Consider the following 26,145-nt stretch of genomic DNA (forward strand, 5'->3'; position numbering starts at 1 on the left):
AGTCACTACCCAGAGCTTATGACCATAGGTGAGGGTTGGGACGTAGATGGACCAGTACATTGAAAAGCTTCGCCTTCTGGCTCAGCTCCCTCTTCACCAAGATGGTCCAGCAAAGTGCCCGCATCACTACAGAAGCCGCACCGACCCGCTGACCCATCTCGCGCTCCATTCTACCCTCACTCGTGAACAAGACCCCGAGATACTTGAACTCCCTCCCTTGAGGCAGTAACTCTCCCCCAACCCGGAGAGGGCAAACCACCGTTTTCCGACAGAGGACCATGGCCTCAGACTTGGAGGCGCTGACTCTCATCCCAACTGCTTCACACTCGGCTGTAAAATGCTCCAGTGCATGCTGGAGGTCACAGTGTGATGGAGCCAAAAGAACCACATCATCTGCGAAAAGCCCTGTGGGCCCACCACCCGCAGGGATAGAAATCGGGGTTGGGTGCATTGTGTGCCAGGCGGCAGGCAGGGGCAGGGCCCCTGGCGTGCCAATTCCTGGCGTTGCGGACTGGCTTTTGGTACGTGCTTGACTAATGTATTTGTCTTTATTTTCTAACAGTTATACTTCTCCCTGACACTTGGCCATTTTTCTGTTAACTTTTTGGCTGTTTTGTGTACATTTCTTACACAGGATGAGGCTGTGTGTAGAGAGGAAGCGTGGGTTTCCTCCAGGTGCTCCAGCTTCCTCCCACAGTCCAAAGACATACAGTTTAATTGGTGACTCTAAATTGTCCGTAGGTGTGAATGTGAGCGTGAATGGTTGTCTGTCTCTATGTGTCAGCCCTGTGATAGTCTGGTGACCTGTCCAGGGTGTACCCTGCCTCTCGCCCAATGTCAGCTGGGATAGGCTCCAGCTCCCTGCGACCCTCAAGAAAATAAACAGTTACGGAAAATGAATGAACTTTCATTTTTGCTCCCACTTTCACAGGTTTAAAATGAAAAATTAAGATTTCTAATTATTATTAGCTATTTCCATGGTCTAAAAAAGTTCAATCCATATTTGTGAACTAAGCTACTCTCTATAAAAGCCAGCTACCACCTGGGTGCTCTCAGTGTCACCTAGATCAGGGGTTCCCAGCTGGACTAGAGGTGGGTGCAGGTCCATCCTGAATGGATCGCTAGTGACTTACAAAAAAAAGCATGCTGGCTATTAAACCAACAAAATCAGACCAGCTGTAGTAAAACATCCTGGTGTTTTTAGCATAAAGCATTTGACATACTATGTATTGGGACATGCTCAATGTTTTCTGGCATACTATATGGTAGTATGGGGATTGGAACACAAAGGGAGTCACAGGCAGGAGGGCAGAGGAGAGAGGAAACAAGGAGGCACAAATGAGAATGGTGAGAGTAGCAGGTGGTTGTGGGTAGACAAGCAGAAATCTTCCCCTTTATAAAGGTACTTAAGACACAAATTCATTCAAGTGTTGTGAACAGTGTGGCCTGTGATTTGTGACAGATGCTCATGTACTGTGACCATCCTCAGCGTCACCGTCATCTGTTAAACACTCATTTGTTTTTGTGCCCCATTTGGCTGCTTTCCTTAAAATGGAAATGTGGCATGTCAGATCCAACACTTACCAGCAGAGGGAGCCATCACACAAGTAATTTAAAGTTGAAGCATCTTCACTGAGATCTTTGTCTTCTATTTCTGTTGGATTGTCAGCTGATGTGTACTCCTCAAACTTTTTGCAGCTCTGCAGACTCTCTCATAGATGGATGCATCACTAACCAGCAGCTTTCACTCTGATTAGTGTGTGACCCTCTGAATGTGACAGTTCATCCTTCACGTCTTTACTCAGCGTGCAGATTCTGACATGTTATGACTTGTTAGTAATTACAACAAGTATTCATGTGCACATATAAGCAGCCAGCACTTGTCTTTTTGCGACCAAACATTGATGAAAATTCATGTGCTTACTGCTGCAAAGGGACGGAGGATGCTTCCCGTTCACACGACCTACACTTTGACAGCCACCACCTGAGATAGCAGCAGAATAACGAGGGAGGGGAGGAGAGATAAACCAACAGGGGACTTTAACAAAAAAAATTTGTATTCATGATTTCCCTACAGGCCCCTGCGACAGGAATAAGATGCATTTCTGCTGCAGTCATAATAACTTGAGCTGGTTTGGTTCCTTGCTGCATGTGTGTGTCTGGTTTCCTGCTGTAACTGATAACAGTGAAGATACAGTGAAAGTAGGACTGGTTGTGGATGAAATAGGGCACGAATAGAAATAGCTCCGTAGCCAGGGCTCCACTGTCTCTAGAGGGAGTGCTGTGTCAGTTGCCTCATGTGTGCCGTTAAGCCGATGGCTGTCTCTTCTCCGTCCAGGTGCGTGTGCGTGTTTGCTCGTGTGTGGGAGATCCTGCCCAGGACTCGCAAGCTCCTGGAATCCATGAGAAAGCATAAGGCCTCTGCCAACTGCATTAAGATTAAAGGCATTGACAAGGAATGTGTTATTGCCAGCTCAGATGGGGCCTGCATAATCTGGGACCCGGTGGAAGCCAGAACTCGCCCACTCAACCCCTTCTGTTTCTCTTCTGCTGAAACTAATTCACATCACAGGAATGGTTAAGTCAGTTTAGTTGCGATGAAGGCGATCGTCTTGTTAAACCTTCAGAAACTTTTGTAGAACATCGCATTTATTCAAAGCTGTAAAAGTACATGAAGCAGCATTGATTTCCTTCTGGGCCGTGCTGTTTCATCATGCTGTCTGTCTGTCTGTGTGGGCATTTTGTGAGGAGACAGGTGGTCCTGGATTACACTGATCAGCAGCACTGTTCGCTATACCTGCCCGACATAAGGCGGGTCATAAGGCATGTCAGACAAAGCAGTTCTGAGAGGAACTGGCCCCCGAGACTTACATACCTTCTGGGGCTTGTCTTCTGTTTGCATTTGCGCTGCCAACAGGAACGCCGAAGTGATGTAAACCGGCCTGCGATGCACAAGGCAGACGTCTACCTAAAAAGCTTTCTGCCAGAAAGCACTTTTCAGGCAGAGCGTTAACTCTAGGACTAATGGGAACAATATTTCAAATAGATGCTCTTATTGAGGAGACGGCTGCAGTTAGCAGCTGTGAAACTTGCTGCAGTGTAACTACTCAGGGCATGTGTGCGCCGTCAATTTGTTGTTGTTTTGTTGCCAATGCCAGGCTCAGATTGTTGATTTAAGTATCTAAAACATTATGGAAAGGATCCCTACAGAGATAGACCCTTTTTGTTAAAGAGTAAGATCCTTTTTGTTTAACCAAAAACACCCATGAAATCACTATCCCCAAACCCACCAGACTCCATTCAAATAAACAGTAATTTTAGCATGTATAGATCCAGCATAATTGCACATCTAACTGGGTGAATTAAGGGTTGCAACAGTTGAAACACAAACCAGCTTTTGTGAGATTTATTCTGTTTCTCTTGAATTGAATTAAGTGTTTTTTATGATGATTAAATTATTGTTTATTTAAATGGAGTCTGGTGGATTCAGCCATTGTGATTTTGGGGCTGTTTTTGGTTAGACATAAAGTACCTCCATAAAGTCGACCTCTGAAGGGATCCTTTCAATAATGTTGTCAGACACTGAGAACAAAAACCTGAGTCTGTCAGTGGCAAAAACAAGCACTTCTAGTGGACGTTATTTGTTCAAATGCCCTGAGTGGGTACGTCATAGCCAGTTCTGCCACAGTGCTCTCACTCAATACTGGGCTGATTTTAAAACTGTAACTGCCATTAGTCACTTTGACACAAAAACATTGGAAAATAGGGTCCAGATTGGAAAATACCAAAGTTAGCCTATCCTTTGCCTTTCTGGCAAAAAGCCCCCTGTGCAAACTTCTCCCAACAGCACTGGTGGTTGGTGTAGCACACTTTTGAGGATTCTTACAACTTTGACAAGTCAAAATTGTGTGTATTTCCCCTGTTAGTAAAACCTGGACTTCGTCAGCCCAGTCATCAGAAGACAATTTTGGCATTGTGTGTTTCTGCACACCATGAGTACGTTGCATTTGCATGCTTCTTATGTATCATATCGGCATTTATAAAGTGACGTAGTGTATGAGCCAACGTTGTCATCTGGAGGTGAAGTGGATGGTAGATGTCATGACACTTTGGCAAGATGCCTGCCAAGCTGCAACCACTGTTCAAGACCTACAAACAACAAATCGAGTGTGATGTAGCGAGTCACTGTTGTTTTTCCAGCAGCTTTTTGGGATTCGAAACATGGCCGGAATAGTGCCACAAAAAGCAGTTGTCTTTTTATCGAGACATTACTGATTTCCAGCCTGGGTTGTGCCCCAAAAAACGGATCTTCTCCTAACCAGTGTTGGGGAAACTACATTAACACGTTAGCTTACCAAACTAGCTACTTTGCAATGAAAAGTAGTCCCTGCTGGCACCAGAAGTCAATATGATGTTAGAGAGATGCTGGACTCCTGCGTCAGACAAACATAAAATTTTGGTTGGAATGAATGTTGGGCTGATGATATTTTAAATGTCTAATGACGCTGGAATTTCACTTGTGTGAACGTTGACATTATGACGTGTCGCAGACGTTGGGTTTTATTCTCCATACCTTACGGCTAAATGTTGTTATTCTACACCAAAATTATGTTGGCATGACAAGTTTGGGAGACATTGGATTTGGTTACTTAACAACACAACTTAAAACCAACAAAATATCAATGTCATCTGTCATCAGTATTCTATGTCAAATTAATTCATTAGACGTTGTCCTGACATTGAACTTTGGTCAGCCAATGTCACAACTGAACTATATCCTAACTATTCACAAAAAATGTAGCTTGTCAAAGTAAAGAAGTTGTTCAGCTACATTCACGTTACATCCAGGGAACTGATCTCGGTGTGAGTCTGGAATCTCATGTTGTTACGGGGACCTTCAACTGAAGAGACACAGAGTAAAGTGCAGGTGTCAGACAAGGACAGGCCATTTCTCACCTGGGCAGCCTAAGGATGTGCTTTAAGGGGAGGACAGGCAGCAATTGTCAGGGTGGAATCAGGGAAAACTTCTGGGGAGACTGAAAGTGTTTGATTGCAGACGTGATGGTTGCAAACCAGAGAGTGATTTTAATCAAATACTGTAGCAGATGATTGTCATTAAAGGACAACTATGGACAATGGGTGGTGGCATTGTGCCATACTGTATGGCAACAGACGTCATGAGAGTACTGTGGATATGCAGTTTGTAGTTAACTACATAAACGACATGATCAAAAGTAGTTAACAACTGAAAAGGCTCCTGAGATTTGATTGTAGTTTAACTGCTACCAAACTGTGGCCTCCCAGCAAGAAGGTTCCTGGAAATGTCAAGTTTCAATGTATCCACTACATAATAAGGTACAAATGTAAAGTATCTGCGGTTTGCAGGAATGTACAACATTTATTCTCATAATTGGGTTGCGCTGTTGGTCTAGTTGTCCATGCTTTTTTTTTTTTTTTTCATTTTATTTTTGTTGCTTTCCATGGCTAACAGATTTTTAAAAAATGGTGGTTGCTGGTGCTGCATTCACTCATGTGTAGGGCCAATCAGCATATTCTTATGTGAACAAGAGAGTACCTACTCTGAAATAGGAGCTCAAAGTTGCATTCTAAAAACTGCGATCGTTCGTAGTTCTTGTGGTAGGGAAACAATGTAGAGTGCTCCAGGAATGACGTTTCTCTGTATGCCGAGGTGGAAGTTAACATCCCCTGGTTCCCTCTTGCAGAAAATACACTCTGTGGCAAACAAATGTTTATGATACACGTTTTGTTCAGCAAGATAATCTTCACAAATGAACACCACTTTTGCAAATTTTGAGGCCTAAATGCAATCGCCAGAAGGGAAAAGCTAACTTTAGCCTATTAAAAAACTACACTACCGTCGAATGACTAAACGTCAACAACAACACATTCTCACTCGGAACTCGTCACGTATCTACGTTTGGTCGTGGACTTTCCACGTCCACATATGATGTCCAAGGGACCCTGGGTGTGTTGGTTCTTGATGTTCTGGGACGCCGTGTCAACTTCAGCCTGTTACAGCAAGGGGCCACAGGCTGGATTCGAGCCAGTGCAGCAACATTGTACATGTGGTGCCTGCTCTACCACTAAGCCACTACTGCCTCACATTGTCTTCTTTCAAAATACACTTCAGTTTTCACAGAAAATATAATGTTTAAATACAGTCTCTTTCAAAATAAAAGCACTACGTCGGAATGCAAATTGGCGTTTTTTTGTTTGTTTGTTTTTTCAGCAAAAAACACATGGTTAAGTTTGGGGGGAAAAGAACAGAGTTTTGCTTTAGAATCTTACCGGACCCACCCGCCCTAGTCGGACTTTTGCTGCCTTAACTTTCGTCCTTCTTCATTTACCCCTGACGCCCCCGGGAACCGTTAAACTACAACTGCAACTGGCCATGTACCATGCAGATATTAAAGGATGCCTTCTTTAGTTGGTTTCTGATGCTACAACTTCGTAGTGAGCCCGGGCTCTCACCACCAAAACAAGGCTGTAAAGCCGCATTTGGCATGATGATGTTCTGTAGCCTCATTTAACCACTTGTTAGCAACCACCTTTTTAAAGACATTTACGTGCTTTTTCTTCTTATAAAAGCTTAAAAATTCACAGTGGGGTATTTACTGATGTTTTTTATGTTGTAGAACAAGACGCAAAAGTCTCTCAAGCTTGTGTGAACCACAGAGCTTATTTCAACATCTAACCAAAAACCTATGCAGAACCCCTTGACTTCAAGACAAAGGAACCTGGAAGGCTAAAATGCTAACACATTCACAGGTTTTATGACTTATTCCTGCAGCATTCCTTTATTAGTAAAAGAAACAGAGGTGCACAAAACATTAATCAAAAGAAACTTCTGAACTTGAATTGTGCTGTGTTACATGTAAGTTCAGTTGTGCCCAGAACCTTTAAATAACCATGCCTGATGTGCGCACTGTACGCTCTTGCCCGTGGTCATATTTTACTGTAGTGCAGCAGCCATGGCAGGACATTGTGACAGTGATAGTGCATTGTTCTTTTAGCCAAGGGAGTGCTTGTTCCTGGAGCAGCCGGCATATATGACTCAGTCGACCAGATGGTCTCTATTGCCTACTTCATCTTTGGGGATGACACTTCCTTCTTTAAAGAGAGGAGCGTCACAGGCAAATTACCTCTCCATTTATAGGCAGAGCATGACTTAAATATTAGGCCACCACCACCACACAGCAACACTGATGTAATTATGACTGCAGCAGCACTCGCAAAGAAACACACCTTGTTCTTTCTTTTGTTTGTCTTATCATAATTGTTAGTTGGTACCATGTTTATGTTCAAAGTGTTTTGCTTTGTAGGAGATGTTCTCTCACATCAAAGACGATAAAATATAGGCCACATGCAGAGGAACAGTATACATCTACTGTATGTCTTCACCAAGGTGCATCTCCTTACATGGGATTAGTTAGTTAGTTCATGTTGAAGTTGAGTGCAGGCTCTTCTGCTGTGTGCACTGATAGCTCTGAAGTACTTCAGTTTTACTTTAATGGTCATATGTAGGCTAACACAGGGTCAACAGTACAGTGAAATGTAACGGGGTATTCGTGACTGTCTTCTCTTGAATCGAGCCTGCTGGTGGTACTCCACAGCACCGTCAGCAGCAGCAGAGTAGGAGGCTCCCCTCCTTGGCCCAGACTCACTCTTCAGGTTGCATTAGCACTGAAGAGGAGAGTCAGTCATCATGCTTTTGCTCTCTGCTGCAGTAAATCTGCAGTTTTTTTAGTGTTAGTAAGACAGGCCTGTGTGATTAAACCTATCTGTGTAGTGAGCAGAAGAGATAAGCAGTGCAGCTCTACAGTACCTCATAGCCTAGGAATGATAGTAATAATCCAGGACACTATAACCTGTGATAAATGCCTCCAAGGATTAGCTAATGAATTTAACTCTGTGGGCTGCTGGGCTCACTCATTCATATAAGGAACACACTACCATCTCGCTACTTTTTACTCCAGCACATCTGTTAGACAGTTATAGCATGAGGTAATCTGACATAGATTTTTTTATTTATTTAACAGGGACAGTGCACAGCTACGTAGCTGCACCAGAGTAGCTATAAGCTAATTTTCATCTGTAGTCCCTGGACAGGAAACAGAGAATAATTTCTCTACTGAAAGGCACTAATATATAGATAAAAAACATAAATGCAAAATAGAACATATTCATGACACAACGGCTTCAGCAATAACAACAGCAAGACAACACGATATCAAGTTATCGCAACAATAACGGCAACAACAATACAACACTAAGTCATGAAAAATAAATAATAATAAATAAAATAGAATAGAAATGAATTACACACACACACACACACATATATATATATATATATATATATATATATATAAACAAAAAACCCACTTTATTATTGCATTTTTTCTTTGCATTTTAGCTAAAAATTAAAAATAAAAAAGAATTAAAATAAAAACATTATTATTATTATTATTATTATTATTATTATCATTATTATTATTTATGTTTGTGTGAGTTCCTATGTCAGGAAATGCTCTGTTCTTTTAAAAATTGTATATATACAATATAATTTTTTATAATAATATAATACAGATTTTTGCATATTTCTTTCTTTTTTTTTAATTTAAATAACACCAAAAAAGTCTTTTGAGCTGAGTCCACTTGTCACATTTCAGGTGAGAGTTCCCATCTAAACCCCTCAGATGGTTTTCTGTAATTCAAACCTCTATCGGGACTTACCTGATTAAATAAAGGTTTATACATTTGAGGCTTAAAGAGGAAAATAATCTAATATTTAATGAAAAAGATTAAGGGGAAAGTCAAAGATATGGACAAGCTAATTCAATTTATGTTACAGAACTTGTGTGTTTCTTTGACCCCTAACACACCAATGGCCCAGATTTATCCTGTGACCCTTTTTGAAGGGGCCTGCACCATAGACGGAACAACCTAACTGTATATAATGTAGTTATTATATAATGTAGTACCAGTAGATGAATAAATAAAAGCTGAAATTAAAAAATAAAGAAATAAAATAGAGAAATCAATCCTGAGGTGAGGACCTCCTACCTCATTTACATACAGACACAGAAATACAGAAATAAATGAATGTAGTTGTACAAATAAATAAATTTAAGATATTTATTTACATCCTGTTTATTGATCAGATTTGGCTATTCTTATGCATCTTTAAGCAGCAGTTATTTTTAATTTTATTCAAACATTGTTTATTCATATATTCCTTTATTTATTTATGCATTTATTTCTGTCCATGTTTATTCACACATTCATTTATTTATCTATTTATTTTCATTTTTACTTCAACATTATTTATTCATATATATATTATTATTTATTTATGCATTATTTCTGTTCATATTTACTTATTTATTATTCCTGTATTTTATTTATTTATTTATTTATACTAAAGTCATTTTTTTGTCCTCTATATACCTTAACTAGCTACAACAGTATAATGAAATCAAATCAATCAAATCAAATTAAGAATCAATTAATAATATAAAAACTGGAGTTATAGGGGAGTTTTTTTTCTGCAGAATGAATATTGCTGATAATATTTAGCCCATGTATTTATACTTAAGTTGGATCCTGAATTAAAGACTTAAACTTTTACACTGTGGTATTGATACCTTTAGTTAAGTAAACCCTCTGGGTACTTTTCGAACCACTGATTAAAAGTAGAATAAAACCTTTGTGTGTCAGACGCTGACTCCATGAGCCCACTCAGTGCACACTGCTCTCTTATCTCCTGCATGTGCACAAAGTGGGAGGGAGCACTGACACAATCACAAGCCTCTTCAGGAGAAGTTGGAGCGATGGGAGGGAACGCTCAGTGCTGCAGCTGGACGGCAGAGCGGCTCGTGTTGTGCCGGCCATGACGAGATGCTGCTGGTGACAGCGGCGGTGTCGGAGTGAGAATGAACGCCTTCAGTAAGTGCTGGGATGGATGAGGAAGGTTTACCGTCAGCGCACGGTGCAGTAACACTGAGCTGTTGTGCCTCTGGCTCCGAGATGGTGTCACCTCTGTGCGCTTTTCCCTCTGCTATCCGGACAGGGGACACTGGCGGAGAAGTGACACACCGGCGTCGGAATTTACACAGTTATCAGCGTGAGAAGAGACGAGCGGAGTAGAGGCGCTGTCATGGAGAGACCGAGCAGAGTCAAGGAGGAAATGCAGACATCGAAGGAGGAGAAGCGCAAAGAGAAGAAGCCGAAATCTGGGAAGCTGTTCAGGAGGAAATCGTTAAAGTCCGTGGGGAGCTTTATGAACAGAATCATCAAAACTTTGGGCACTTTGACCCACTTTGGAGACGCTGACGCGCAGGACGCGGAGGACGACGACGGGGGGTTTCGGAATGGCGCACCTTGCACCCTGAGCGCCGGCTCGGGGATGATCAAGGAGGACGTACAGGTGACCTGGGACCGTGTGGTGAAAAACACCTCGAGCACGTCTTCTTCCCTGTGCGCCGGCAGAGAGAAACTACTTTACCAATACGCAGACAAAATCCCGGGTGTCCTGGGGCTGAAGAACCACGGCAACACCTGTTTCATGAACGCTGTGGTCCAGTGTCTGAGCAACACCGACCTGCTGGCAGAGTACCTGGGCCTGGAGCGGTACAAGCTGGACCTGAATCACACCAGGATAAACGGGATGGTGAAAAGTGATGAGACGCGGTTCGTCAGGGGAGAAGTCACGGAGCAGTTGGCATCACTTGTCAGGGCTCTGTGGACTCTGGAGTACACCCCACAGCTGTCTGTGGACTTTAAGGTACACAAAGTGTAACACATACCGCAACACACACAGTGTACAGGTGGATATGAGCTCAGAGCTTAAAGGGTAACTTTGGTGTGTTTTTCAACCTGGAGCATGTTTTTGTGTTTTAGTGATTAATGAGAACAACCGTTTTTGAAATTGGTCCAGTAACTGGAACCATGAGTGTAATGATGCTCTCACACCTGCCCTGTTTGGTTCGGTTCAATCAAACTCAAGTTCATTTGCCCCCTCAGTGTGGTTCCTTTGGGCAGGTGTGAACACAGCAATCACACTCAGGTGTGCACCAAAACAACCAGACTGAGACCTTCTTGAAGAGGTGGTCTCAGTCCGGTTCCAAACGAACTCTGGTGCGGTTGGTTTGTGGTGAGAAGGTGTTCCGACCTGGATGTGAAGCAACTGCAGTCACATGACACATTGTTTGGGTTAAACATGAGCATGTTACAGTCCTGGAGGATTATTAATGTGCACCTCCTCCTGTACTGCCTTAATATGCACATTCAGCACATCCAATGCATCAAAACATTGTTTTCTAGTTGGAGCCGCGCCTCGTTTTCAAACTGTATGCTTTGACTAAAATGAACAATGACAGCAATATAGTCCACGATGAGCAGCGCTAAAATCAACCTGCGTAGTTGATCTTACTCCTCAAAACAATGTTCTGTCTCTGTAGGGATCCTTTCCTTAATGTTGTCAGATACTTAGAATAACAGTCTGAGCCTGTCAGTGGCAAAAACAAACACTTAAGGTCCTTTTTGTTTAACCAGAAACAGCCCCAAAATTGTCATCCCCAAACCCACCAGACTTCATTTAAATAAACAGTAATTTTAGCTTGTATAGAGTCAAGATATTTTGACACCTAACTGAGCGAATTATGGGCTTATATCAACCAAACCAGATTTGGTGATTGATGGAAAAGTGAAGAGATGGACCAAGACAGCTCTTGTGAGTTATATTTTGTTTCTGTCAACTCTGAATGAAGTGTGTTTTATGATGATAAAATTACTATCAATTTAAATGGAGTCTGGTGGGTTAGGCGATGGTGATTTCCAGCTGTTTCTGGTTAAATCTTATGTTGAATTTTCTCATTATGTGACTCATGTGACTTTGAACAGTACAGTATTTTGGGTTGACTCACTTTATACACGCAAATAGCTCGTGTCATACGCACATGAAATCGCTGAATCAATGAATGAGCTTCTGCTGGTACATCCTCGGCGTCCCGAGGATCTCAGTGCTGATTGTCCTTAGCAGTGCAAATTGGTCGCCAAAGTACAGAACTCTCACGAAGAAGCATATCACATGAAATCATGCTACTTGCTTCATTCGTGTATTTTGCGACATTTCCTTTGTGTCCATCACCCGGCGGCAATTCGCGTCTAATCGCGTCTTCACATTGACTTTACATGTAATTGACTCATGCAAATTGTTTTATTCGTGCCCTTTGTGAACACATTACTCTTTGACAGAAAATTCTGTCTCTGTAGGGATCCTTTCTATAATGTTGTCAAACACATTTAGTGGACGTAAATTGACGGTGCATACTTAGCTGCCCTTTACCTTTACCTCTGAAGTCGGAGGTCGAAGCAGGGATTGACATCACACCTGAGTTGACCACGTTCCAGTACAACAAGTCAGAAAACCAAAATGCTGTTAGCAGTACCAGTGCTAGCAGGTTAGCCCTTGTTGTTTACAAACAGACAAACACTGTAGCAACATGTCAACAGATAGAAGCTGGACAGGACTGTGTACGACTGATCTAAAGAGACTCACATAATACCCAGTTCACTACACGATATCAGCCTGATTCTAGCCCGACACAGCGTCGTATGTCGGCTTGGATCGTGAATGACCATGAGTGTCGTGCACGATAATCCATAGTTTCATCTCATGTAGTGTGTCATAGTAGACTAGAACTGACGCCACGTCTGGGGCGCCTCATGACGTCCTGACAGAAAGTCTAGCATGTTTGATTTTCTCCCGTCACAGCCATTGACCATCGTGTAGTCTGTCGGCCAACTTGTGGCACAGTTTTCTGACTCTACAATCGTCTAATCTGACATAGTGACTCTCGGAGCAGACAACAATGTCATGTAGTGTGAACCTGGCAGAAGGCAGACGCTCTAACAAACAGAATATTACTGCAGCTTTCACTACTGTTAATGTGAGAAGCAGCCATTTTGGATTTTGAGGTCGGGGTTGGTGAGGTTGCTCCGACTTTCTGACTGGAAAATCTGAGTTTAGGAGGTGTTCCAGTTGGAATTTCTGACTTCCCAATGCAAATGAATGCACCAGTTGCCCAAAGTTATTACACTGCAGCCTGTTTTGCTGCTGCTGGCTGCAGGTCTCTCTCAGTACTGGACCAGTTTCATAAATTGTTCCTGTTAGTCACTCAGACACAAAACAAGGTTGACAAAAACTGAAGTTAGTCTTTAATGACAGAGTAATGAAAAGCACTGGTGATATCAAAAAGGCCGGGGCAGTCTTAGAGTTTCAGTGGTTATCATTAACTAAACACATACTCTCACATTACGTCCCCAAAGTGCAGTTAGCTCAGAGTTTAGTCAAACATAATCACATGTTGTGAGCACAGTGAGCCGTAAACACCGCTATGACAGAGTGGCCTGAAAGTAATGTTCAGACAAAAGAGGGGGTGTCATGAGGTTTACATCATTTGCTATAATTGCCAACAGTATAGCAACCTTTCTCTCGGCACAGGCCGTAACCAGCGTGCAGCACTGTGCTCTGTGACCTCAGTGTTTTCCTGCGAGGTGATAACGAGGCTGCTGTCACTGCGGTCTGAGGGCGCCGGGTCAGCGGGTGACCCTTTATTATTACGACACTACCACTGCTAGCATTGTGTTGTGACTTTAAGTTCATCATCACTTCCTGTGCAGCACTAACTGCTGTTTTATTTCCTCTTGCAGCATGGCAAGTGAAGTACAGGTGACTGTGTGAGTGTACATTTCAGTGTTTATTTAAAAGTTGTGATGCAAAGTGCGCTGGCTCAGGAAGCAGATTAACTTACTGTACCACTTTCCCCTCCCTGAGGATCAGGGGCTGCGACAGAGCCCTATCAGGAGACCCTCAGGCTTTCCTTCTCTGCCCACGCTGTAGATAGAGAGGCAAAAAGCAGCCGTACTTTATCTGCCTGCAGCTCTTTGCTCTGGATTTCTTTGAGCCATAGTTCAAGGCATGAAGAAGATAATATGGAGCGGCGAACAAAAAAACCTCCACAATGGATCTATTCTTGGAAATGCTAATTACGCTGTAAGAAAAGGGTACAAGTGTGGCTACTGGAATATCCTGACCCCGACTGTAGAGGCACTTTCATGTCTCTCCCTCACACTTGAATATGCGTAATGAGGAAGCCAACCTGAGATCTGCTGCGTATTAAACTCGGCATTGACGGTCCAAATCAATTTTAACATTGATTAATTTTTTTTCTCCTCCATCTGTTGTGGTTTTTGAAAGACTCCACTACCCCTGTCAACCAAAATCCTCACTGCCAACGCTTCCCCAATTCCACACTTTCATTCTTGTCTTATCTCGTGAGACTCAGATATCAGATATTTTTCAGGACAGTGATCAGAGGGAACAGCATGGAAACATCTTGCCAAGATTAAAAACATGGGTTCAAAGAAAAACACTAAACACTCCCCCTTGTGTGTGATTAGATGTTTCCTGTGTTAAAGCATACACACACACACACACACACACTCTCTCTGCTGTGCCTCTTGGCTGCGGTTTGTGACCGTAGGAGGTCCAGAGTTCATGCAGCTCAGGCCTTCTGAAATTGCCTGTTGAGTAATACCACAGCTGCCTGGAGGGAGGCATTATAAAATAATCAGATAGCTCCGAGGCTTGTGTCTGAGAGGCAAAATTAGCTCCCAGTTGCAGGAACTCCAGACAGCGCACAGCACTTATAAACAATCCTCCAGAAATGATCAGTCTTCATTTAAATGCTCAATTAATCTACTGTTGCTGTAAGTTGATTAGCAGTCTTCACAGGCCTCCAAACGTCAGGTGTTTTGTCAGAAGGGCACTGGAAAGGTTCAGCTAAAGCCGCCAGATTAAAAAGACTACCTATAGCAGCCCTCCTCACATCACATGAATTTTGATAAGAAGTGATAAAAGGACAAGTGTTGAAAGAGATCTCTTTTTGACAATTGCCCTTTCAACAGGACGTACACTTTGCAGCGCACCTTTTTATATAACTGAATAATGCTGTTCATGTACATCTCCTCTGCAAATGTGGAATCATCCGCTTTGATCAAAAGTTCTTCAAAGTTAATGAATCAGCAGTGGCCTCCTCGCAGGTCAGCTGGCTGCAGAGTCCCAGTCAGGAGAAAAAACACAACAACAAAGTCCCGCTGAACCTGGCGCTCTGCCACATTCCAGTACCACCTGTCCTGTAGGACCAGAGAGGTGGAAGCAGGGAGGCTGCTTTTTATAATCGTACCTCTGTGCTGCTTGGTGCTCACACTGCCAGGGTGTCCCGAGCTTCCACTCTCACAGATGTGTCTCTGACGTTGCAGTCGAAGGGTTGAGTTTCTTCAACCTGGGAGCAGATGTGTGCTTTTGATCTGGACAGTTCCTGTGCATTTCTCTGCATCCCCCCTGGCAGGATGGTGTGTTTGCACAGAGAGGCCTGGACAGGGACAAAGCCTGAAACTCAAACAGTTACTCAACAGCCCATTTATCGGTTTCCACAACACGAGAGGCCTGAGAAAGAAAGGTAGCTGGGCAGGAATGTCATCCTCCCTACACTGGATATTGATGAGCCTGTTTAGGAAGCTAAATGTGTGATGTGATGACGGTGGGCCTTGCTCACAGGTATGTGTCAATATTTGCCGTCTCCATGTTTAGTTTTAATGATTATCTATGGTGCTGGCTGCAGTAAAACAAAATGAGATAGGAGGGCAGTGATTCCTGATCAGGGTTGCATGTACTCAGTGTGGGTCTACTGCTGCCAGGGTGTATGCTGAATACAACTGGGCGTTGTAATCGACCTTTAGAGGCTTAGACGCACCAAACTGACTTCAAAGAACTAGCGGCAACCAAATTGTTGCGTCACCTAAAATCACCAGTGTCTTGACTACAAAGTTGCTCATGAACACACCCCAAAGACTGTAGCTGACGGCCAACCAGTACATACGTTCTGCCCCTGCAGATTGTCTGTATTCGTCACTCAGAAAAGGAAACTGGAGGACCATCTTGATGCTAGTTAGCCAGTTAGCACAGTGCTGAAAGAACAGAGTATATTTACCATGAACAGTAACACAAACCATGACAAAACGTTTCTGCTAAAGAGCCCAATGGCTAAAGAAAAATAATCTTACCTTACGTAATGAGTTTGTTTCGATCTTACTCCCTCTTGACTTTAGCTCTTTGTTTACTTTCCTCACTTCCATTCCGACGGCTCAACACGACACACCGAGACAACTAGGGCAACAGACGCTCACTGACCGCCCATCATTGACCGATAGCTGACCATCAGCTTGGTGTGTCAGAGCTTCAAGGTATCGGAATGAAACAGAAAAATATATATCAAATGAAGCACTCTTTTACTATCGGTATTGGTACAAACCAATGAGTGACATCACAGTGGCTACATGCACTTCTTTTATACAGTCTATGGTCCCACGTTGTTGGAAATCCCAAGTCTAAACCGTAAAGTTTAAAGTAAATGAATATTAAAATAGTTAGGTACCAGTAATGGATGAACAGTTCAAATGGTTAAATGAAGGTAGCAGATGAATGGTTGAAACAGATCACTGAATTAGACATAATTTATATAGTTCTCACTCAATAACAGACCCACAGTTGAAACACTGAGCTGTAAAGTAATAGATAACTGGTTAAAATATATAACATTAACTCAATGATGTAGAGAACAGAGTGTTTTCTTATTTTGTCCTTATCTTTTAGTTAGATGATTACACACATTACAGACTGGCCAGTGGCCATTATGCCACAGAGAGCAATAAAAAACCTCAATTATATCACTGAGACAATTGCCACCTTCTCAAGGCTCTGAAGGTAATTACTGTTATTACTGTGCCGCACAACAGCTTTAGGTTAGTGTGTGTCCGTCGTTCTCCTGGTTAATAGCAACCCTGAATGTTTCAAGGGCATTAATTTAAAAAGGATCTGCTGTACTACACTGAATCTTCTCCAGTCAGTCTGACTCAGAGACATTTGTTGAAATGTGAAGTTTGACAGACTATAGACTTTAAATGGATGTGAAAATATGTTCACGACATTCCAAGAAAACATATTGAAAGATGGGGTAGGCAGAAATCTGAAAAAGGCCAAGAAAAAAGGCAGAATTTGAAAATACACCGTCCTCCTGCAGCTTTCCACATAAGCCCCTCCCACCAGACAACCACGGGCATATGCACGCGCCAACAAACACCAGCTTTCACTGAGAGAGCCGTGTTTGCATCACGTAAGACTGTAAAGCCAAACCATGTTCCTTTTTTCCTAACCCTTACCATGTGCTTTTGTTGCCTAAACCCAACCCCATTTGTTTGTTGTTGGAGGAAAAAAAAACATCAATTCACAGTGTTGTACCGACTTAGTACTTTTATTTTGAAAGAGACTCTATGTAAACGTTAAATTTCCTGTGAAAACAGAAGTGTACTTTGAAAGAAGACAATGCATGTAACAGGCTGAACTTGACAAGGCGTCCCAGAATGTCAACAACCAACACACCCAGTGTACTTTGGACGTCATATGTGGACGTTGAAAGTCCATGACCAAACGTCGATATGTGACAAGGTCACAGTGAGAATGTGTTGCCTTGGGAGGAGACTGGGCAGCAGCTCGGGAGGCAGGCCTTCAGTCGGTCGCTCTAGCAGCTGGAATTTGGCCAGTGCAAACCCCCCAGCGCAGGGTGTCACAGGGGTCTGGTGGCCAGCAGCAGCACCGGGTCTAACCTGTGTAACAGCAGCAACAGAAAGTTTGCTGACCCAGCAGGGAGTTGGGGCTGTCAGTTCCCGTGGAGCTTGGGTTTGTGTATCTGGATTTGATTTGCTGTGGCCACTTACTGGGGTTCTGAGCTGCTGCCTGCTCTCCTCCTGGCGAGGTGGTCTGTTGTGGCGGGGAGTGAGGCGGAAGACACACTGTGATTCGAGGCTCTAGCTAATGTTAGCTAAATAAACATTAAAGCCCCAGCTCTGAGCTTTTGGCTCGAGTTAGCAGACTATTAGCATCTGATAAGCTTTTCCAGTACTGACACGTGTTTTCTTTTGTTTATTGTCAGACTGTCATTTGACTCTTTTTGATAAGTCCGTCCTCCTTTTTTTAAGGTAGCTTTGCAGTGCAGGCAGTTGTTGCCAGAGCTGGACTAGCAACTTTCTCTGCAGGATTCTCTGCCATTGAATCAGGCTTTCACCGAGGGGATGCACACTTGCATCTTTAGAACAGCCGATAGGAACGCCCTCTCTCTGAAATGACCTGAGATTGGCCAAAGTCTCCCGTAATGGCCTAGATTATCTAAAGCCTGAAATCAGTCATGATGAGGTGCAGAGGTCTACTTTTCTCTCAGGTTGTAAATGTCTTATTTTAACTTCCAAACCTACAGTAAGACTTCCCAGAGTCAGACGTGTCATCTAAGTGAGGAAAATATGCAGATTACAAAAGTGTCTCAGTGCACATCTGGCTCTTCTGTTCACATGCTCTTGACGTAATAAAAACATTGCTCAACAGAGACACACAGCTGTCCAGTTGAATTAAACAAGCAGCTCTATATTTCCTTTCGTATTTTGCGACCGACCTTTTCTTAAAATTATTGCAGGGATCCAGTGCTGGATTGCAACACTCATCACTTTTTGACTTTGAGATCCACGAGGCAAAGGAAGCTTCACTTTCACTTTAAAGACGAGATCAGAGGAGAAGATTAGAGAACCTTATCACTCTGCCAAGACTCCACCAGCAGTTTTTTTCTGTTTATGAATTTTTATGTTCACTTTTTGCACTTGTCAGTAACCACATCTTAGAGGAAGTACTTTGAAGACGCAGCCCTGGCTGCACTGCCAGTGATTGCTCATTATTAAATTACTCTGCTCCGACTGAACGACCCTCTTTTAGAATGATTTGAGTTGAGTATACTGGTCTGCTCTGTGTCATACACCTGCAGCTTTATCCTGAGTCGCTGGTTGTTAAAGAGCGTTTTAATTCAGTATGTCTGCCCATCTTTTTGAGAATCGACCAGCAGCTCCTCAGTGGCGGGCCTCTCACTCCATCATCAGACATGCTACATCACGTTATGGTGTAATAGCCATAAGAGGCATATCACATATTAGTGGATTATGAAGCAATGATTACAGTCTGCTGCTCCCTCTGCTATAATCTCTCATCACTGCCTTTGCTTCTGCAGCCTGCCAGCTGCGGTTCATGCAGCTAATTCCCGCCTAATTGAGTCGGGTGCCATTCAGATCTGAAGTCACATTATACTGAGTGTGAGCTAAAGTAGTCTTCAACCTACTTTTAAGAAGACTGTTATTCACACTTCTTCTTTTTGAAGGCAAATTTCTCCTGATGTTCTGTTTCTTGAGAAGAAAAGGGGGTGAATGTGATACTTCTGACAGTAAATTTTTTATTAACAAGCATGTTTTTTAGACAAAGGCACATTTTGCAAATCCAAAATCTGAACTGAGTCTGCATCAGTCAGAGCGTGGGCCAGGTGGAGACGAAGGAAGCGTGAAGAGCGTTAGTGCAAATTTGCAATTCCGGGATTCCTCTGATCAGCGTTCTGTGGAGAAGGCCGGGGTAGAGCTGCCCAGCGCGCACACCCGAGCTGTCAAAACCGAGAAACAAGTAGTGCTTGAGATTCACATTTTTTCTGTTGGAGAATTCTTCAGAAAGGATGTCTTAGCAATGCAGTTTTATTTGGCTCCTTCAGGTAGCCACTGCAGCTTTAATTTTAACGAGCTGTCACATTACAAAAGCCAATTAAAGCACCACTGTTGTTATCTTTCAGTGGAGAGGAAACTGGGACTCTCTGGACAGGATAGATATATTCAAGGATTATAGAAGGTTTCTCCGTACTGATACAGCACTGAATTTTTTTCCTTGCTTATAAACTACACCTAATAAAGTAATTATGTAGCTGTAGGCCATACAGTAAGTGTAGATTTAGTGGGCGACACAGGGGACACATCGCCCTTAATATTTAAAACTTGTGAATTCGCCCTCCCCCATAAAAGCTTAAAGTTGCAGAGGGCTTTTATTTTTGAAAGAATAAAGACATTTACACCATAATCTGATGCCTACTCTGTGCCAGCCTTCAAGAGGGCAGCGGCAGGTTGCGTCTGACGTTGCTAAGCAATCTTAACAAGCATCATATAGCCTATTTACCTGAAGTCCTGAGTGCAGAGCTGATCTTCTTCCAGGAGCTGTTTAGAAGTGTGTAGGCCTATCGTCTGTGGGACAGATGTAAAGCTCTGGGTAGCCCTGCACTAACATGATCAACTTTTCCGTGTTTATCAGACTGAATGTTTACAGAAGAAGGGAAAGATATCTGTCAGCTGTGATTGGTTGGTCCTTGCTACATGTCATGTGCATGCTGCTGTGTTCCAACAGTTGAAATCTGCGCACAGCAACCCGATCACCAGAAAGATTGTTAGCATTGTACATTTCTTCAACCTATGGATACTTCATCATTTCAGTTTATAGTAGGTACAACTCCAGTTTCCAGATGGTTCTGGTAATCCATGGTTTTTGGTTGTGAAATGATTTAACTGTCAGAATGTCCTGAACTTGACGAGACAGCAGTATGGTCGCTCCTCCTGAACACAGGCAGCGCTTCTCTGCAGCTGCCTCTGAAAGTTGTATAGCAGTGATCCACAGCAGGAACAGGACAGCACCTCATATTCACACCGTCACGCCAGTCCTTATTCACTGTGAAGCACACGCCTCCTCTCCTTCTCTCCTGGAGTCCTCTGCTCTGTCAGATCACATATAGGAAAAGAGTCACGTGGTTGAATGGATAGAGCTTAATTTTTGGTGAATCAAAGGGTATTTCACTTCCTGATGCGGCACAGAGGTCGTCCAGTTTATTTCCAGTGCCTGAACAATGGCAGCAAGATGCTAGCTCAGCTGGTGTCCTCTCTTCTCCATCTTTCCCTCGATTTTTACTGATGTTTACAATTGAAAACCTTGATCTGGCAAGCTATTAGCTAGCTATCAGATGTAGACAGGAGGACAGTTTACAGACTGGAGAGCTGATTTCCTCATCCTGCTGAGTGACTCGCTGTCACACGCCACCACTGTCCAATGCTAACCACAAAAAGCTTGCAAAATGAACATAAGAGCATAAACTTAGCACAAACTCAGTGGAGCTGACAGAGAGATGACCAGAGATGTCCCAGAATATGTCATATGGTTAGGTTCAGGAACAAAAACCTTTGGTTATGGTTAGAAATGGCTAAATATAACAAATTTTGGGGCAATGGGTGGCCATGGGTTTGCAAAACTATCCCAGCTGGAAAATTAGTGATGGTTCACTACTGTTGTTCCTGGGTCTCTAACAGTCGTCTGCAGCTATCCACCATCCCCTCCACCTCCTGATGGCAAAGTCAGCTAGGTCACTTCATAAAAGTTGATATGACACAAATGAAACTCACACATGTAATGTATTCGTGGTTTGCAGGGACGCACAATGCCAACATTATCTTCTGACAGCTGGACTGAAAAGTGACACTTTCATTAAGTCTGCTTCTCCCCTCTCCTCTCCAGACGATAGTGTCCAAGTACGGATCACAGTTTCGTGGTAACTCCCAACATGACGCCCTGGAGTTCCTCCTGTGGCTGCTGGACCGCGTCCACGAAGACGTCAACCTGGCGTCCCACAATAACAACAACAGGACCAAACCTCCTGCAAAGGTAAGACTCCACCAAGCTGTTGGTTCGTGTAGTAACAGATACCATGATCACTGAACAGGAAACACGTCGCCTTTATAGTAACATTTTATAATTAAGGTTCACACTGCATGCTTAATTGATGCATAACTAATACATGACTCATCATGATTAGACACATGATTTCATTAATTATATATCATGAACTCCTGTGGCGTCACAGTGAAGCCATTATATTTTGTATAATCACACAACATCTAATGGATCATCATTTTATGAATGTTAAAAGGTGACTTTGGTCATTTTCAACACAAATCTTGATTCCCCATGTTTTTGTGTGTAGTAACTCTTTTCCACCAATATTAGTGTGTGTATGTAGGTCTCTTCAACATGGGAACACACTCTAAAAATAAGCGATAGACTGCTGCCAGCAGACCGGAGCCATGTACAGGGTTCTGCCGTAGACGAGTGTGCTCTTCTGTTTTGTTTTGTTTGATTTGTTTATACTGGTGTGTCACATTTGATGTCATGGACAGGCTGGAAAACAGGTTAGCAAACAGCAACAGTCTCTCTTTTAAACTCAGTGTTGACTAAATTTGGATTAATGTTGAAGTGCTGTTTGGGCAGAGACAGACAGTATATTGTGCATTGTGCTGGTAAACACCCATGACTACTCCAGAGTCATTTGTCCCAGGTGTGAATGCCGATCGTACCCTTTCCCATTCCCAAAAGCCAGATGTCAGCTGTGTTACTGGGTGTTTTTTGTGCAATGGGAAAGAGGCCTTAGGGGCAAACATGCCGTTTTTATTGCGCCTTCAAATTCATTGTTTTGAACGTAGACGCACGGCAGGTGCACTCAAACGCATTCATTTTTCAGGGTGCGAATCTACGCCCCAAGATAAACAGAGTTCAACTGTTGGAACACAGCAGCGCGCACTGCATGTCATGTGACGAGGAACAACCAATCACAGCCGACAGATATCTTTCCCTTCTTCTGTAAATATTCAGTCTGATAAACACAGAAAAGTTGATCATGTTAGTGCAGGGCTACCCAGAGCTTTACATCTGTCCCACAGACGATAGGCCTACACACTTCTAAACAGCTCCTGGAAGAAGATCAGCTCTGCACTCAGGACTTCAGGTAAATAGGCTGTGTGATGCTTGTTAATGTTGCTTAGCCTCAGTAGCAACCTGCCGTCGTGCTCTTGAAAGCTGGCTCAAAAAAGACCTCACGTTTTCCAGGCGGCTTACAGCCCGTTAGTGACTAATGGGAACAACATTTTTTTAAACTGGTCGAGTAATTACCATTAACAAGCTCAGATTATTCTTCTGTGTGTCTGACAACATTATGGAAAGGATCCCTACAGAGAGAGACCATTTTGTTTAACCAAAATCAGCTCCGACGTCACCATCACCAAACCCACCAGACTCCATTTAAATAAACACTAATTTTGTAATCGTTAAACACACTTCATTCAGAGTCGACAGGAACAAAATAAAACTCACAAAAGCGCCTTGATTCATCTTTCCACTGTTCCAACAATCACTAAGTCTGATTGGTTGAAAATGACCTTTTAATTTACCCAGTTTAATGTCAAAATATGCTGCCTCTATACACACTTAAATTACAGTTTTTTTAAATGGAGTCTGAGTGGGTTTGGCGATGGCAATTTCGGGGATGTTTCTGGTTAAACAAGAAGGATCTTACTCTTTAGAACAGTGGTCTATCACTGTAGGGATCCTTTACATAATGCTGTCAGACACTTTGAATAACAATCTGAGCCTGTCAGTGACAAAAAGAAACACTTTCAGTGGACAAAAATTGACGATACATGATTTCCCTGAGTCGTGACATTGCAGCCTAGTTCGTAGCTCTCACTCAATACCGGATTAATTTTAAAAACCGTTGTTCCCATTAGTCACTTAGGCACAAATACATGGGTAAATAGGGTCCATGTTGACAATGACGTAAGTTATCCTTTAACCTGTGAATGTTAACACACACATTAGCACAAGTTTAGAATCATTTTAGACAGATTAGTGTCTCAGATCAGTGCGTTTGATAACTTTCTAAATGTTTTTCCGCTGAAGTCGATATTCCTGATGTCCAGTGCCCGATGTTTGTGTTATTTATAATCAGCTTAGTAAGTCTAGCCACACTGAAAATAAGGATGTCCAGAGGTCTTTTGATAATTCCACACACAGCATCATCACAGTTAACTCTCCAGAGGTTCCCTGCAGCTCTCAAAATTTGTTCTGCAGTGCACTTTTCATGAATCCGACACCAGTGTGGCAATCTGAGGTGTGCAACCTTGCTCTGTGTCTAATGCATTGCCCGTGGACAAGGAGAGGACAAGTGTGGCGATTTGGTGTTTGATTCTCTCTCAGCACGTCTCCTCCTGGAGGTGGGCCTGCGGGCGCGGAGCATCCTGATACTCCTTGAATGGAACTTTGAACTGCTGTGCTGCGAGCCATTAAGGCAGAGGCTTCATGTATTATTAAATACATGTTTTTACTTTTGAAATAGACATCCCTCTTTTTTGTAGTTTTAGCAGGGTGATAAGCAGTGGCATAATTTATGAGAAGCGCTACACTTGCTGTTGGTGAGTCATTGCAAATAAATCTTCTCAAACTCAGTGCCCTTTGTTTCCTGAGGCACTAACTGCAATGATTTATTCTGTTGTTTCATCATTATTGGATCCAGAGATATTGAGATCAGGAAGTCTTACACTCCCAAGGCTATACATCGGATAATTTAAGATAGAACACGCCTTTTTCTGTGAAATCCTTATGACCGACAACCTTTTCTTGCACTGCTTGTATCAATTAAAAGGAAGAAAAGGTTATTTTTTCTGAGAGGAAGAGGAATGCAGCGTCAGCACAGCATATCATTACACAGCCAAGGTCATAGTGAAAGTTTTGGCCAGTGTGTGGGAGTGAGCCCAGCTCCTTTCCTCTGGCTTTAGTGTAGCAGTTGATACTCAATCCTTCCATTAGCATGTGAGTGAATAAATGAGGCAGTGAGACAAATTCAGTGACAGTGAGAGATAGTACATGTCTGTGTGAGGACCACGGTTCACCTTCATCCTCTGCCGGTGTCGTCCTCCCCCAACTTTCTTATGTCTCTGTTCATACTCTGATATTCTCACACGGACTGAGCTGAGTTAACCTCTAACTCAGGATGAGGTCTGGGGGTCGGTTTGGAGTCTGCACTGTGTATTTGAGTGCACATGGGTCCACAGAGGACGTGACGGGAGGTTAGGACTGCAGAGCTGCTGATAAGGTGTGTCAGGACGAGTCTGCAGCACTCAAGGGAAAATGTCGCCGTACCTTATTAACACCCAACAAGCCGGTGAGGTGTGGAGGACATAAACCTTTAAAGCAGTGGTTACCAAATGGTGGGTTGCTGGCCCATTCTGAATGGACCGCAAATGACATGCAAACGTGTAAACACAGTACACTTCTAGCACAAAACCTTTATTTTGAAGTGCCTTTTCCAGCTGCAGTTACTTGACAGAGACAGCAAACTAGCTCAATGACATGGTCAAACACAAGTATGATGCTGAATATATCAAACTGTGTGGACCTTGAACTAATGACTAAGGAGAAATCTGGACCCTGGGGCTGGACCAGTTTGGAACCACTGCTTTAGAAGAAAAATAAGCATATTATCCATTTGATTGAAGGAACCGAAGGGTTTGCTTGTGTCTTCTTTAGAGACAGTTAGTTTTAAAGATTGTTTTTTGGGCTTTTTTTGCCTTTATTTGATGAGACAGCTGCAGCATGTAAGAAGGAGAGAGGGGATGACATGCAGGTTGGAATCGAACCCATGGCCACTGTGGCAAGGACATAGCCTTAGTACATGGGGTGCCCGTTCTCCCAGGTGAGTTACTGGGCACCCCAGAGACAGTTAATTTTAACTTGTCAGAAAAATATCCTGTCCCTGATAGGGATGTGAATTGAGAACCACGTCCAGTTGGGAACCAGTTCCAAAGTGTCGGATCTATCGGATTCATAAGCGTCCAAATTAATCAATTCCTTTTATTACTGCCGACAAAGTTTTACAACAGAAAGACGGAGTCATGTTGGAGAGGAAGAAATGGTCCAAAGTGTGGCTTCATGGTACAAAGAAAAAAACAACATTGCTGCTGTAATGTCTGTACTGGCAGAAAAGGATTTCCTCAAACTGACATCTATGCAGTATTTCACTTTATTGTTGAGCTTTTTGACCTTCATCAGAACGTACATGAGGCAACAATGGACAGGCAGGTAAAACTAACCAATCTCAGTCCAATCATTGGCAGTATGCAACTCACCTGTGCACTACCCTGGTACTCCACCCTTGCCAAGACCAAGCCGGATGGAGCGGTGGTTGTTCTGCTGTAATGTCTGTAAAATGATAACTACAACTCAGGGGTCGCGTTAACCGGATATTCTCGGTCATTGACCGGATCTTTACAACAATGACC

General features: G+C 43.0%; 2 protein-coding genes across 2 annotated transcripts in view; both read left to right on the forward strand.

The window, feature by feature from the left end:
- Positions 1 to 26,145, forward strand: part of kri1 (KRI1 homolog) — a 602,835-nt gene that overhangs the window by 462,329 nt on the left and 114,361 nt on the right. The gene's annotated exons all lie outside the window — the stretch shown is intronic.
- The window catches only part of usp43b (ubiquitin specific peptidase 43b), a 128,307-nt gene continuing 111,960 nt past the window's right edge, over positions 9,799 to 26,145 (forward strand). The window contains exons 1-2 of the mRNA XM_049560658.1: positions 9,799 to 10,807; positions 21,554 to 21,700. Coding sequence (XP_049416615.1) covers positions 10,181 to 10,807; positions 21,554 to 21,700 — 774 coding nt within the window. The 5' untranslated portion in view covers positions 9,799 to 10,180. The remainder of the gene's footprint in view (positions 10,808 to 21,553; positions 21,701 to 26,145) is intronic.

Source organism: Epinephelus fuscoguttatus, linkage group LG19, assembly GCF_011397635.1.
Source record: "Epinephelus fuscoguttatus linkage group LG19, E.fuscoguttatus.final_Chr_v1".
NCBI classification, from domain to species: Eukaryota; Metazoa; Chordata; class Actinopteri; order Perciformes; family Serranidae; genus Epinephelus; species Epinephelus fuscoguttatus.